The sequence below is a fragment of the Cetorhinus maximus genome, chromosome 2 (genome assembly GCF_964194155.1).
Source record: "Cetorhinus maximus chromosome 2, sCetMax3.hap1.1, whole genome shotgun sequence".
Taxonomy (NCBI): Eukaryota; Metazoa; Chordata; class Chondrichthyes; order Lamniformes; family Cetorhinidae; genus Cetorhinus; species Cetorhinus maximus.
Genome location: NC_135880.1, coordinates 28,615,301 through 28,630,847, shown reverse-complemented (window position 1 = coordinate 28,630,847; position 15,547 = coordinate 28,615,301). Strand labels below are relative to the sequence as shown.

General features: G+C 43.3%; 1 protein-coding gene across 4 annotated transcripts in view; it reads right to left on the bottom strand.

Annotated features, from left to right (window-relative positions):
* The window catches only part of LOC144692796 (protein WWC2-like), a 263,584-nt gene that overhangs the window by 134,279 nt on the left and 113,758 nt on the right, over positions 1-15,547 (bottom strand). For all 4 annotated transcript variants that reach the window (XM_078561877.1, XM_078561881.1, XM_078561889.1 and 1 more), the window contains exon 2: positions 8,627-8,736. In XM_078561877.1, coding sequence (XP_078418003.1) covers positions 8,627-8,736 — 110 coding nt within the window. The remainder of the gene's footprint in view (positions 1-8,626; positions 8,737-15,547) is intronic.

Here is a 15,547-nt window from a genome sequence, read left to right as displayed (position 1 = left end):
TCATGACCTGGCATATCCCCCACTCTACCATTACCATCAAGCCAGGGGATCAACACTGGTTCAATTAAGAGTGCAGGAGGGCATGCCAGGAGCAGCAGGCATACCTAAAAATGAGGTGTCAACCCGGTGAAGCTATAACACAGGGATGCTTGTGTGCCAAACAGCATAAGCAGCAAGTGATAGACAGGGATAAGCAATCCCACAATCAGCAGATCAGTTCTAAGCTCTGCAGTGCTACCACATCCAGTCAGGAATGGTGGTGGACAATTAAACCACTCACTGGAGGAGGAGGCTCCACAAATATCCCCATCCTCAATGATGGGGGAGCGCAGCACATCAGTGCAAAAGCATTTGCAACAATCTTCTGCCAAAAGTGCCCAGCAGCTGATCTATCTTGGCCACCTCCGGAGATCCCCAGCATTACAGATTTTAGCCAATTCAATTCACTCCACGTGTTATCAAAAAATGGCTGAAATCACTAGGTACTGCAAAGGCTATGGGCCCTGAAAATATTCTGGCAATAGTACTGAAGACTTGTGCTTGTGCTCCAGAACTTGCCCTGCCCCTAGCCAAGCTATTCCAGTACAGCTACAACACTGGCATCTACCCATCAATGTGGAAAATTGCCCAGGTATGTCCTGTACACAAAAAGCAGGACAAATCCAACACTGCCAATTACCGCCTCATCAGTCTACTTTCGATCATCAGTAAAGTGATGGAAGGGGTCTTCAACAGTGCTATGAAGCGGCACTTGCTTAGCAATAACCTGCTCACTGATGTCCAGTTTGGGTTCCGCCAGGGCCACTCAGCTCCTGACCTCATTACAGCCTTGGTTCAAACATGGACAAAAGAGCTGAACTCCAGAGATGAGGTGAGAGTGACTGGCCTTGACATCAAAACAGCATTTGACCGAGTGTGGCATCAAGGAGCCCTAGCAAAACTGGAGCCATTAGGAATCAGGGGGAAAACTCTCCGCTGGTTAGAGTCCTACCTAGCACAAAGGAAGATGATTGCAGTGGTTGGAGGTCAATCATCTCAGTTCCAGAACATCACTGCAGGACTTCCATGGGATAGTGTCCTAGGCCCAACCATCTTCAGCTGCTTGATCAAAGACATTCCTTCCATCATAAGATCAGAAGTGGGGATGTTCGCTGATGATTGTACAATGTTCAGCACCATTTGCTACTCCTCAGATACTGAAGGAGTCCATGTCAAAATGCAGCAAGACGTGGACAATATCCAGGCTTGGGCTGATAAGTGGCATTCATGCCACACAAATGCCAGGCAATGACCATCTCCAACAAGAGAGAATCTAACCAATGCTCCTTGACCTTCAATGGCATTACTATCGCTGAATCCCCCAATATCGACATCCTGGGGGTTACCATTGATCAGAAACTGAAGTGGGTTAGCCATATAAAAACTGCGGCTACAAGAGCAGGCCAGAGGCTAGGAATCCTGCAGCAAGTAACTCACTTCCTGACTCCCCAAAGCCTGTTCACCATCTACAAGGCACAAGTCAGGAGTGTGATGAAATACTCCCAACTTGATGGATGAATGCAACACATTCAAGAAGCTTGACACCATGCAGGGCAATACAGCCCACTTGATTGGCACCCCTTCCACAAATATACGTTCCCTCCACCACCGATGCACAGTGGCAGCAGTGTCTACTGCGCTGCAAAAACTCACCAAGCACCTTCCAAACCCACGACTGTTACCATCTAGAAGGACAAGGGCAGCAGACACATGGGAACACCGCCACCTGGAAGTCCCGCTCCAAGCCACTCACCATCCTGACTTGGAAATATATCGCCGCTCCTTCGCTGTCGCTGGGTCAAAATCCTGGAATTCTCTCCCTAACTGCACTGTGGGTGTACCCACACCACAGGGACTGCTGTGGTTCAAGAAGGCAGCTCACCGCCACCCTCTCAAGGGCAATTAGGGATGAGCAATAAATGCTGGCCTAGCAAGTGATGCCCACATCCCAGAAATGAATGAAAAAAAGGCAACCATTCCTTATTTGATACTGTTTCACAAGTTATTCAATGATGGAGGTTAATACAGCTCAGCCCAATCCTGTATTCACAGGGCATCCACACACATAAATAAAACTCAGGATCAGGATGCACAGTCAATTCTTCTCCCCGCTTTTGGAACAGGGACACTGAAGGCAATTGAGTTCAGATAACTTGGACAGCATAGAGTAGGAGTAGAAACTGGGACCATCTTAATCATTGTGGTTCAAAACCCCATTAGATGGTGTTTTTACTCACCGACACCTTTACAGGAGCCCCAGAAGTTTAATGCCTATGAGCTGAAAGCAGCCTAGTATCTCCAATACTAGAGGATTGAACTTTGCACTAGAAGATCATTGATCAAATCAATGTCAGGATTGCATAGTTAATACACTTCAGAACCAATGAAGCTGGCAGTCGGGGGAGGGGTGGGCGACGATGACACAGATGGAATGAATAATGTGGGGGAAAATTACTGAAAAATTAAACAAAAGGAAAAAACTCCAAGGCTGCAAAACTTCTGGAAAACATCGAAAGGTTCAATAAATTGTACTATGATCCGCATTCCTTTCAGGTGGATTAAAACATCCTTTATTGTGTTGGCATCTGGTATGTTACACTTGACCTGCCTTTGAACCTTCTCAAAGGCAGCTCAATTCTTAGTGATTCAATCAAGCAGAATTCTAGGTAACAATGCTTCAGACTCCACCTAGCGAACCTTTCAGCCTGTCAAAACAGGGAGGCCAGCACTCTGAGAAAAAACACCTCGAACAGAGATGATGTCTCCAATAACTCTTGACAATGAAGTATTTGTACAAACTAACAGCACATCTTGGTGACTTAGCACACTGTGGTTTCCCAAGCAAACACACTGGACAAAAATACCTTTAAGTAGATTGTTTATATTGTATTTTGGGAGAATTTCTTGAATCTTCCTCGTGAGTTGTCATCTAGATTTGAAGCACACCTAAATGATGCTTACGTGAAATTTTATAGTCATACTTTGGGCATGTTAAATAGCACGATTATAGGTTTGGTCCTTCTGAAGTTGGATTGTGCTAATTGTGGAAGAAAATTGAGGCAGTGAATTAAAAGTATTACCGAAGTGTATGTGATGACATTAAAGCAAATAGTCTTAAGTCTGATTCTGATCTATTGGCATCAATACACTAAATAAACCTAGTAATAACTCTATTACACAATTGTTTGGCTGGTATGCCACACAAGTACATTTGAAGCACTACTAATCATTGTGGTTAACTCTCCCTCATATTATGAAACACACACCTGCACAACTAGGATTATGGTAACATAAAGGCTAGTCCAGTAACCTGGACAGAGTGCAGAAAAGATTCACGAGAATGGTTTCAGGCTGAGGGACTTCCATTATGAAGATAGATTGGAGCAGTTAGGACTGTTTTCCTTGGAGAAAAGAAGGCTGAGAGGAGATTTGATAGAGGTATTCAAAATCATGAGGAGTCTGGACAGAGTAGATAGGGAGAAACTGTTCCCACTCGTGAAAGGATCGAGAACAAGAGTGCACAGATTTAAAGTAATTGGTAAAAGAAGCAATAGCGACACGAGGAATAAATTTTTCACACAGTGGGTTGTTAAGGTCTGGAATGCACTGCCTGAGAGAGTGGTGAAGGCAGGTTCAATCAAGGCATTCAAAAGGGAGAATGTGCAGGGTTACGAGGGGAAGGTAGGAGAATGGCATTAAGTGAACTGCTCATTTGGAGAGCTGGTGCAGGCACGATGGGCCGAATGGCCTCCTTCTGTGCTGTAATATTTCTGTGATTCTGAGACATGAGTTCAAATCCCATCACAGTAGTTAATTAAATCGATCTGGAACAAAAAGCTAGCTTTGGTAATGGTGACCATGAAACTAACGGATTATCATAAAAGTTCAAACATTCTACTAATATCCTTTAGGGAAGGAAATCTGCTATCCTTACCAAGTCTAGCCTATAAGTGACATCCAATCCACAGCATTGTGGTTGACTTTTAGCTGCCCTCTGAAATGGCGCAGCATGCAGTTGTATCAAACTGCTATGGGGAGAGGTAATCCACACAGGCTGCAGCAGTTCAGGTAGGGATGGAAAATAAATGCCATTAATGCCTATGCTCTGTAAATGAATTGAAAAAAACTAGAAATTGGTACATTTAACCCAATGGTACTGACTACAACAGAGTGAAAATGACTACCATTCTAAGGTAGAGCCCAACAGGGTGAGCAGCTTCAGTAACCTGCTGTCTTCTGGTTCTTCACTCCCTTCCTGATGTAAATATTAACATATATAATAAATATGTTACACATCGCATATATCTAACATATGTATAATGTCGCTGAACTAGTAATCCAGAGACCAAGGGTAATGCACTGGGGACCCGGGTTTGAATCCTGCCACAGTAGATGGTGGAATTTGAATTCAATAAAAGTCTGGAATTAAAAGTCTAATGATGACCATGAAACCATTGTCGATTGTTATAAAAACCCATCTGGTTCACTACTATCCTTCAGGGAAGGAAATCTGTCGTCCTTACCTGGTCTGGCCGACACGTGACTCCAGACCCATAGCAATGTGGTTGACTCTTAAAATGTCCTCTGACATGGCCTAGAAAACCACTTAGTTGTAGGCAGCTCACCACCACCTTATCAAGGGCAATTAGGGATGGGCAATAATTGCTGGCCCAGCCAGCGAAGCCCACATCCCATGAATGAATAAAAAAAAATGTTGGGATAGCTTGCACATGGCTCTTTCACAAGTGAGACTTGTGCTTAAATCTAGCCTAGATGGCCAAATTGAAAATGATTTCTTTGTTGGCTGCAGTTGTCACAGTTAAAATAGTCTCAAATGTTCTCAATGCAGCATCTATTAGGTGTGAGCCCGCTGCACAAAACTTCCCCTATGTAGTCCTCAATTGGCAATAATAAGATAGGCTGATATTGAGGCTAATGGATGTTGAGGTAGACTACAGCTAGTTTTACTTTTCATCTAGTTGTAGTAAAGCTTGACCTGCGAGTGCTTGATGACAAAATTGGAAAATCTGTTCCATTCTCCAGCTTAGATACAGAGTTCACCCCAAAAGGTTTAAAGAGGAAAACAAAAGCCATTGTACAAAAAAAATGTAAGACTTATAATGGAACGGTTAAAAGTGTGACCTTGAGCCTCTTGTGCCTATCATTGTGAAGCCAGTGTAAGTGCCTCTGTCTATAAGCTGCCTGTGAAACTCAAGTCAGACCGCAGGTGAACAGAAACATACAGACACGGTCTCCTCAGCCCACCCACGTTGATAATAGCAACCCTGGCAGCATACCGAGAGTGCTACTCCACTTTCAATTAAACAAAAGTTCAAACTGGTCAGCAGCTACAGAAGTACATTCAAATTGATCAGGTCATAATGAGAACAGAACAGCTCTGCGGCTAAGTTGAATAATCAACTTTTAAAATGAGCACATCTACTTTAAAATACACCTTGATCTTATGAGAAACAAAACAATGCTTCTTATCCACTTTAGACGAGTATCATTTTCAAACATTCTCTAAAAAAAACTGGTTGGCAACAACTATAATTTATAGAGCCTGGAAAACCTGGTTGTCAATCACTTGTGGTGTCATGTGTGGGATTAAGTCTGTTAATCTAACAGAAAAAAATGGCAGATGAAAACTGCACCTTAAGAAACTCAACCCATGGAAACGACAACATTTAACAGAGCTCAGTGTTGATGATTTCAGTTCAGTGTAGCACAAAATAGGCCCCCCTTTTAAAGCGTAGTTTTATAATTCTTTTCTACTATGGACCTTTCAGTGACAAATGAGACCGCCTCCCAGAGCCTACAGCACCTAGTGTACCTCACAAGCACTGGCACATAGTAAATTACCACAGCATTTTGAAAATTACTGCCATGCATATTTTTCCCATTCGCAACTGGCCAAATGTTTCCACAAGGAATGCACTGTTGAGTGAGGCATTGGGACCTTGAGGAAGCTTCCACTTTCAAGAGGAGATCCCAGCTGGCAGCCAGGTTTAAAGACACTTAGTGATCAGGGTCACGCCTAATGTATGCAACTGAAGGGAAGACAGAAGAGAAGAGATGGGAAAGAACATAAACACAGCACAGTGAGAAAGCAAAACCCCAAGAACAATGGAAGTTAAGACAAAGAAAGAGAGTGTGAGAATGAGCTAGTACAGTGAAGAAGATTAAGCACATGTAAGAAAGGCTTTTTAATTAGCCACAAGGCCTTTGTAGATTTTCAGTTGAATGCTTGAGGATTCAGCCACTGTTACCTTATCCTGAGTATTAATTTTAAAGTGTTTCCTATTCCAATCTGGTCCTGAGGTATACAATCATACATGGTTTACATTGTTAAATATATATTTTTCTATTCACACTAGTGGAAATAGTTATTCTTAATTAAATTTTTATCCATAGTTTTCTATCCTTCTCGCCTGAGCACATTGACACCTTGCTGAATATGTTTTCACTGGTAATGGATGCTCTCTTGTATCTCACCTGAGGGGTTACTATTCATACATGAACCTTGACAGCTTCTCGGCAGGCTCGGCGATGGAGGCTGGTGTTGGACATGGGGACTCATGTCAACCAAGCCTAACCCTATCCTTACCCAACATCAGCACACATACACTTCTCATAGAGATCCTCGGAGAGTGATCTGCAGTGGAGGTTTCTGCTGGTTGGAGGGAAGGCGGGGGGGGTGCAGGGGCGGGGAGGGCAGACTGATAACAATTGTAGCATTCCTATCAGAACACTGACTAATGGATTATTTAATCAGCACAGACTCAGGATTGAAAGTGGGGTCCTCTTGGTCTGTACCTGTACATCTCCGATGCTAGTGACATCTGAGTCGCTGGAAGAGTGCATCCATTTTCAATGTAAAGGTTACAGCCTAAGCTGTTTGCAGAGTTAATCAGGTGGACTGTAAAGGCCAGCATTGATGCTCCACCACACTATGCTACTAAGTTGAAAGATTCACATCTGTAGTCCATTGTTTGGACACTGGAAGCTCCTGATCCAAATGAACAAAATTTCCGTAGTAATTTAAAAGTACCACATGCATATTCCGCAGATAATTTTACAAGCTTATGCTGACAATGAGTGTGATTACTTGCTGATTATACTAACATTTAAACTTATCCCCTCACTGTGACAGAATGGCAATCTATGAACTATGAAAAAGGTGGCAAAGAGTATGATGGAAATATAAAAGCTGAAAGCGATTTTATTTACGTTAACTAAATAAACAAAAAAGTATAAACTTGCTTTTAAAATTATTCCACAATGTTGCAAGGTGCTCAAGCAGTCTTACTATGCCAGAACAGACCAGGTTTAGCTCCAGCTCTACATTTTACCCATCCTGGAGAAGTAGCTCACCTTTACTGGTAATCCTTTCTTTGATAGGTCGATTAGGATTGTGACTTCTTTCCGCTGGTACGACAGTATGTTGTAATCGATTTAGCACTGGCATAGTAAGACTGCTTGAGCACCTTGCAACATTGTGGAATAATTTTAAGAGCAAGTTTACATTTTTTTGTTTATTTAGTCAATGTAAATAAAAATCCCTTTCAGCTTTTATACTTCCATAAACTCTTTCTGGCTTCTCTTGGAGCAGGCAGCTGCATGAGTTGCAATGGGGGTGGGGGGGGACAGTGTGAACAGGAAGTCTAGGTGCAGATCACATGTTCACCCCTCTGGTGTATCAGTAATAACTCTAACAAGGGAACAAGGTAACTACTTACACTTTTTTCATGCTAATGTGGCACATCACAAGGCGCTTCACAACATGGAGAGTATGGAGGAAGGAGGGGACCAGTTAGGAATGTAACCAAGCTGTGTCCAATGAGTTATGAGAAGGCTTTTGAAAGTAATGATATGAATCAAGATAGAAAGGTCTACAGAGTAATAGCCAGAATTGCAGCAGAGGAAGGGAGATGCACAATCTGGAAGATTGGATTAACAACTGGAAGAGCAGCTCAAACACAGGAATGGAAGAGGCAGAATAAGGAGAGGCCAGGGAGGTATCTGTAAATGGCTACAGGGGATTCTGAAACCAATATGCAGAAAATTAAGGAACCAGTTCGGGTTGATAAGGATATGGGTGATAGGTGAGCAGGACTTAGGACAGGACAAAAGCAGGTAGCAGAACTTTGCACGAGTTGGAGTTTGGAGAAAATGGGGTTCATAAGATCGACAATGAGAGGAATTGGCTAAGTGAAGCCTGGAGGTGATGAAGACATGGATGAGAGTTCCAGCAGCCAATGAGGATATTGAAAGTACCCTGTTTAGTTGAACAGATTTCTAAAAGTTGCAAGCACCATAGACCGGAAATAAAAATCAAAAGGGTTTAGAAGTACAGCATTTGGAGAGAGAAAAGATGGGTTATGTTTCAGGTGTAGATCCTTTATCAGCACTCATACTACAACGTATCTCCAGTGGTTTTATATTTTTCTTACATTAAGCTATTGCACAGTGATTTTCATCAAGGATAAAAATGTTCAATATCATCCCTTAGAGGATCGAACAGTTCATGGCCTTGCTGAGAGAGGGCCATGGAAATCACAAGTTCAGCTTTGTGGAAAGCACTTACTGTTGATGTGGTCAATGTAGAAGATGCCAATTTGAGGATCATAGGCATCCTCCCAACCTAAAGGGAGCTCATCGCCCACACAATCTGCAAACGTCAGGGGTTTGGTAAACCTGGAACAAACACAAAAGAAAAGCAAGCTTAGTTTGCTTATATGGCAGCCCACATCAAATACCTTGGCTGCAAGGTTAAAGTTAAAGTCAAGTCATTTGCAATACAGTGCATCAACATTCAGTAAACAGCTAATCCACTGAACCAGCCTTTAAGCAAAAGTCACCACAGCAAGTGCATTGAGAAACAGAGGCGCATAGTCAAAGCCTATTTTCTAAGATGATATCAAAGTTAAAAATAATGAAAGAGATTAAGTAGATCAGGAAGTAGTGATCAGGTGGCGCCATGCTTGGATTTTAGAACGTTTATGATTGGAGAAGCGAGGTTGAGGGAGATAAGGTGTTGGACTGTTTTGAGGTTCTGGAGCAGACTGAGTTGAAATAGTCGATTTTGATTTGTTGGACACAGTAGAAATGTAGGGAGGAGAAAGAGTGAACTGGATTGTGTATTTGGAGCTTATAAAGAATGAGAGAGGAATACTGACCGTGGCAGCACTAATAGAGGGAGGTGGCAGAAAGAGATTGAAGACTGAGGTGAGAAAGGACTCACCAGTCAGATTCTTGTATCCCATCCAGGGGTCAAAGAGCCTGCCTCATGAGGGAGCACTATTCAAGTGCTGAATGGATTTAAATAATGTGATGATGCTCTCATCATCAAAGGTCTGTCGTACAGAGCTTTTAATCAGTCTGTCCCACTACTATCTGCATTTAACAGCAGCCTGTTTAATCATAATCACTGTTTAACCTAATTCTCTGCTAATCCGTTAACAGTAACACAGCAGATTAATGGTGCAATCCTGTAACGTGGTGCAAATTCCCCAACTGGCTGTGCCAGAGATTGGTTATTTAAATCTGACGATGCCATTCTGTGCCTTTCTGCGCTTTCCTGCAGCTGCTGTCTTCTTCCAAATCCAAAACACTGCAGCTGAGAGAACAAGGTGAGCACTACAGCTGGAAGCAGGCTTCCATGCCACCGTTTGCTTTGCTGCTCCCGATGAATACCTTCATAACGAATGTCTCAACATTAATAAGAGAGAAAGGGGAAAAGATGGAGCTCTAGTTTGCAAAAAAAACAGAACTTTCTGGATCCGTCCCCAAACTTCAAATATGCTCCTCACCTTCACCAAAAAGCAGACTATCCACTGTAAAACTAGGCAGGTGGCAACACTGCTTTCATACCAAAGCTGGCATCTTCTACAGCAATATTTGGGAGAAATGGTCTCCTACAGTGATCATGAGCCATCAGGTGTGTTAGTTCTGTAAGGCCATAATAAATAATATGTCCTAACAATTTTCACAATGTCTGTAAATTCTTGTTCTACTAGATCCACAGTGTAAATGAAAAAACACTAGGGCCAGGATTTTACAGTCGGCGTGCGGGGGCAGGCCCGACACGCCAGCACGTAAAATGGCGTGCAATGATGCTGGGCGTGCGTCCCGACGTCATCGCAATGTCTCGCGATGTTTCGTTCAGCAGGCGCACGTCGGAGTCGGCTGCACACCCGCCGATAATTGATAGGCCTATTAAGGCCATTAACAAAATAATTAATTTCAAGTTTACGCTGCCCATCCAACCTTACGGTTGGTGAGCAGGCGAAAAGGCTGAGAGGCCTTTACGTTTTTTAGGAAACCTCATCCACGAGCGGGATGAGGTTTCCTAAAGCTTTTACGAATTAAATAAAAAGTTTTTTTGAAAAATAAAAACATGTTCCATCTCATGTGACACAGTCACACGAGGCGACATGTTTCACTAAATTTTTTATTACATTCATTTTTTTTTCAAAAGCGATTCAATCTCCCTGAGGCACGGAGCTGCCTCAGGGAGATTGAAGCGCTTTTTCGCGCACATTCACAAAAGAGCGCTGGACCCAACTCTCCCTCCTCCCACTGCCCGCACAGGTAGAGCTCAGCGCTACCGTTCGCATGTTATGCTGGGTCTGCCTTAATTGGCCCGCCCGCATAAAATGGCGGTGCGGAGCCGATCGTGGGCGGCAGTCGGCTCCGCGACCACCCCCACCCATGCCCACCGAGCCTGCCCGACGCGGAAAAAATTCAGGCCTAAAAGTTGCTGATAGTAGTAAATGTTGGCTGTACATTGCTGTCCAAGAAAACATATTTGTGGTAGTTTAGAAGTTTGTAAAATTACTTTGGGAGCTACTGAGAGTACAAGTGCTCCCCAATGTCTAGTCTTATAATTCCTGAAAGTATTAAAATGCAAGTTATCCTTTTATACAACAAGAACTAAGTTTAGTTGCATGACACAAGGGTCACAACATGATCCACAATTTCTAGACAACTGTGAAATAGCACATATAATGTCACTGCAGTAAGACATCACTCTCACTTACAATTATAAATCGGCAAAGATGGTGGCCTAACTAGTCACCTTGTATAAAATGACACGTTTCATCTCATGGCTCCCAGATGCAACAGAGATTTCTGTACATAGGAAAAGCAGGCTTGACATTCAATGCAGGTATGTCCCCTCCCTCTGTCACTCTGGCTCAGCCCAGTCTTGGCAAATGGAAGCAGCTTAAGTCAGGAGTAACCGATAATGGGCTGTCTAGAATGGTGGGTTAGGGTTAGAGTTAACAGTGAGTATAAACTGATGATGAAGCAAACTCGTTTTATAATCCTGCAAAATAACAACACACCTGCCATCATTCCACATTTTGCTTTTTCTGAAAATCCTTAGGCAAATACACAAGGAGACGGTATTAAGAATTTGTGGTTTTATAAGATGGCTATATTTTAAATTGTCTCTTTTAATTCAAGCTAAAGAAAAGGAGCATGTGACCACCTGCTTGTTCTGCCTGGCGATACGTCAACGTGAGCTGGTTACTGTGGGGAAATGTGGCCCAGGTTAAGTGCTATTGAAATCCACTTACCAGGTTTAACACCTGAGTTCCTCAGGGCAGTGTCCTAGGTCCAACCATCTTCAGTTGCTTTATCAATGACTTTCCTTCCATCTTAAGGTCAGAAGTGGGGATGTTCGCTGATGATTGCACAATGATCAGAACCATTCATCACTCCTTAGATACTGAAGCAGTCCATGTCCAAATGCAGCAAGACCTGGACTATATCCAGCCTTGGGCTGATAAGTGGCATGTAACATTCGCCCCACATAATTGTCAGGCAATGACCATCTCCAACAAGAGAGAATCCAACCATTGCTACTTGACCTTCAATGGCATTACCATCGCTGAATCCCCCACTATCAACATCCTCGGGGTTACCATTGACCAGAAACAGAACTGGACTAGCCATATAAATACTGTGGCTACAAGAGCAGGCCAAAGGCTAGGAATCCTGCGGCGAGTAACTCACCTCCTGACTCCCCAAAGCCCGTCCACCATCTACAAGTCACAAGTCAGGAGTGTGATGAAATCCTCACCACTTGATGGATCAGTGCAGCTCCAACAATACTTAAGAAGCTTTAGGACAAAGCAGCCTGCTTGATTGGCACCCCATCCACAAACATTCACTCCCTCCACCACCAATCCACAGTGGCAGCAGTGTGTACCATCTACTGGATGCACTGCAGGAACTCACTAAGGCTCCTTAGACAGTACCTTCCACAACTATGACTGGTACCATCTAGAAGGACAAGGGCAGCAGACACTTGGGAACACCACCACCTGGAAGTTCCCCTCCAAGCCACTCACCATCCTGACTTGGAAATATATCACTGTTCCTTCGCTGTCACTGGGTCAAAATTCTGGAACTCCCTCCCCAACAGCACTGTGGGTGTACCTACACCACATGGACTGCAGCAGTTCAAGAAGGCAGCTCACCACTGCCGTCTCGTGGGCAATTATGGATGGGCAATAAATGCTGGCCTAGCCAGCGATGCCCACATCCTATGAATGAATGAAGAAAAGGGCAGAGCAGTTGGCTTTGACATGGAAGACTTACAGCCACTTAGACAGTCTGACTAAAAGACCCCTGAACACAGAGAGAGGGAAAGAGAGAGAGAGAGAGAGAGAGAGAGAGAGAGAGAGAGAGAGAGAGAGAGGGGGGGGGGGGGGGGGAGAGGGAAGGAAAGAGAGAGAGAGAGAGAGAGAGGAAAGCAGCAGCCTGTGAGCAGCAGGGAATAGATGGTTCTCTGCTAGCTACCAGGCAGATTGTTGGTGAAAGCCTATCCTCTGGTTAAAGAGATTTATGGAGATTGGAAGGTTGTCCCTGGTGAGGCAAGGAGAAGGAATCATCGGAATGGGCTCTGCTGCTGAAAGTCAGTTCGGGGATTCTCAGATGTCTGAGGGAAATGACTTTTGACTTACAACTCAGCAAAATGGAGAGAAGTGAGCTCGTCAGAAGCTGGGAGTAACTTTGGACTGGTTCCTGTAAAGTCCTTGGGTGGTATTTAATACAAGTGACAGAGAGCATCAACTAATAATACAGATTGAGGGTCATTAATGTCAGTATTGAGCTGCACAGATCAAAAAAGGGCTCAGATTTACCCCTGATCAATGACGAGTTAGATAATTCCTGCTAGACCAGCAGTACCGTAATCAACCTCAGCCTTCATGGGTCAGGAACGGAAGGGGAAAAATTAGCTAAATTTTACATGCACACACTGACACAGACAATTAGAGGTCCATTAATTTAACATCAATAATGGATAAAATCACAGTTTGGAGGCGTGGTTGTAAAGAAAGGGCCTAACAAGAAACAACCTGCACTGACACAAATGGCTTTTTAAAGCTTATTTCCTCTGATGGTGACAAGGATAAAGTATGTAGTGGGACTCCCTGCTATGTCATTTATTTAGCCCTTCATAAAGAATTTATAATTCCACATGAAAGAATTCTGTTTAAAATGGTGCCATATTAATCCTTGATAGTATTATTTTTACTCATTGATGGGATGTGGGCATCGCTGGCTGGGCCAGCATTTATTGCCCATCCCTAATTGCTCGAGAAGGTGGTGGTGAGTTGCCTTCTTGAACCGCTGCAGTCCATGTGGTGTAGGTACACCCACAGTGCTGTTAGGGAGGGAGTTCCAGGATTTTGACCCAGCGACAGGGAAGGAACGGTGAAATATTTCCAAGTCAGGATGGTGAGCGGCTTGCAATGTTATAATCCATTGCTCATTCATTGAGTAATGGAGAAAGCTGCAGCCAGTCTTTACCACAGGCTTATTCACAAAACCCAGAGAACATAGGTACAGACTCCCTATTCATTCCCTCCACACAGGTGGAAACCAGTTCTTACATGTACTTAAGAATAATGCCCTAACATTTCTCCAACTGGTAACAGCTGCTCTCACTTACAACTAAAGCATGCACTTAATTATGACAGGATTGTAACATTAACACGGAAGACTGAGAAAGTGTTCTCAAATCATCATACTAATCACACTGTTCAGCAAACGAGAGATGGTGAAATAAGAATGGACTGGGGTTGTCACTACGTGTGAAAGATAGACTAGGTGCAATACTCATCCCATCTGAATTGCTGAACAGCCAAGGATAGTGCAACAGTGGGTCTTTAAAGTTGCTGGTTCCTTCCCCCACACCCTAATACACTATACTCATTATAATTACTTTAGAAGTTTGAAAGACCCCCAAATCCAGTGCTTGAAAAATCTGAGGTATTCCTCACTAAGAGCAGAGTTGAGATTGTCCCTGCATCCACACTAGATGTGGGAATCAATTGAAACTGCATGTTGAAGCATTTCTGAGTACACCCCCAGAGTAAAGCACTTTTAGTTATCAAAAGAACGCCAGTAAGAATGGTCCAAGTGACAACTAGAGTGTAAAGTGAGAACTATTGCTTGCATATCTAAAGCATCCTTAATTCCCTGTCTGCTCCTCAATTTAAGGAAGGTTTCATCTTTTCTTTACTAAGTTTCTCCAAAGGAGCTAACCCCCTAAGCTTTCAGTTGACTTACAGTGCGCAAAATAAATCAGACATATTGAGATGATGTTTTTACACATTCACTTGTTAAGGGAAATCTGACCCAACAATTCAATGTCACAAAGACTTTCTTCTGATAAGTTCAGAGTTACGATTACTGCTTGAGGTTAAAGTAAACAAAATACAAATCAACTGTTAACTTACCATAGGTCGCGGCGTATAAGTCACCCAGTATATAAGATGCCCCACTGTTTTCGGTGCTAAAAGCATGCTGCATATAAGTTTATAAGTTCAGCTTTTCAGCTACAAAGTGCTATACTCGTATGAGCAGTCGGCCTCAATTTTTCATCTCAGAAATGCATGTTTACTTACCTTATACTGTAAGTCAGCAAATGGGATCATGCAGGCGAGACAAGCTGTGTTGCAATGAAGATGGGTGGGAGTTTAAGATGCGCCCACACAGAGCAGACTGTGCATGGCATGGCAAGTGACAAATAGAAATAGGTTCTCCGACAAAACAATTGAAATATGAAACTGCTTTCAAGCTAAAAGTCGTAACAGTTACTAACTCGTCAAATAACTGTGCTGCAGTGAAGGAATTTGGTGTTAGTGAAAAACTGGTGCAAGAGTGGAAGGAGAAAGGATCCACACTGAAGGAGATGCACAAGACCAAATGCACCATCAGAACAGGGCCCAGCCACTGGGCTGATTGTGAAAAGCATGCATCAGAATGGGTCCTTGAAAATCAACAGAATGGTTACGTCGTCACCAGAAATGTAACGTGTATATATGCGCTTAAGTGGGCCACATCAGACACTGAGTCATTTCAGACCAGCAATTGCTTTATGGAACAACAGAGTCTAGTGTTGCAACAGAAGATCACTCACAGACTAGCGAGAGACCTCGATATGCCCAGCAACCAAACCGTGGAGTGGAATGGTTCAACAACAGTTCTT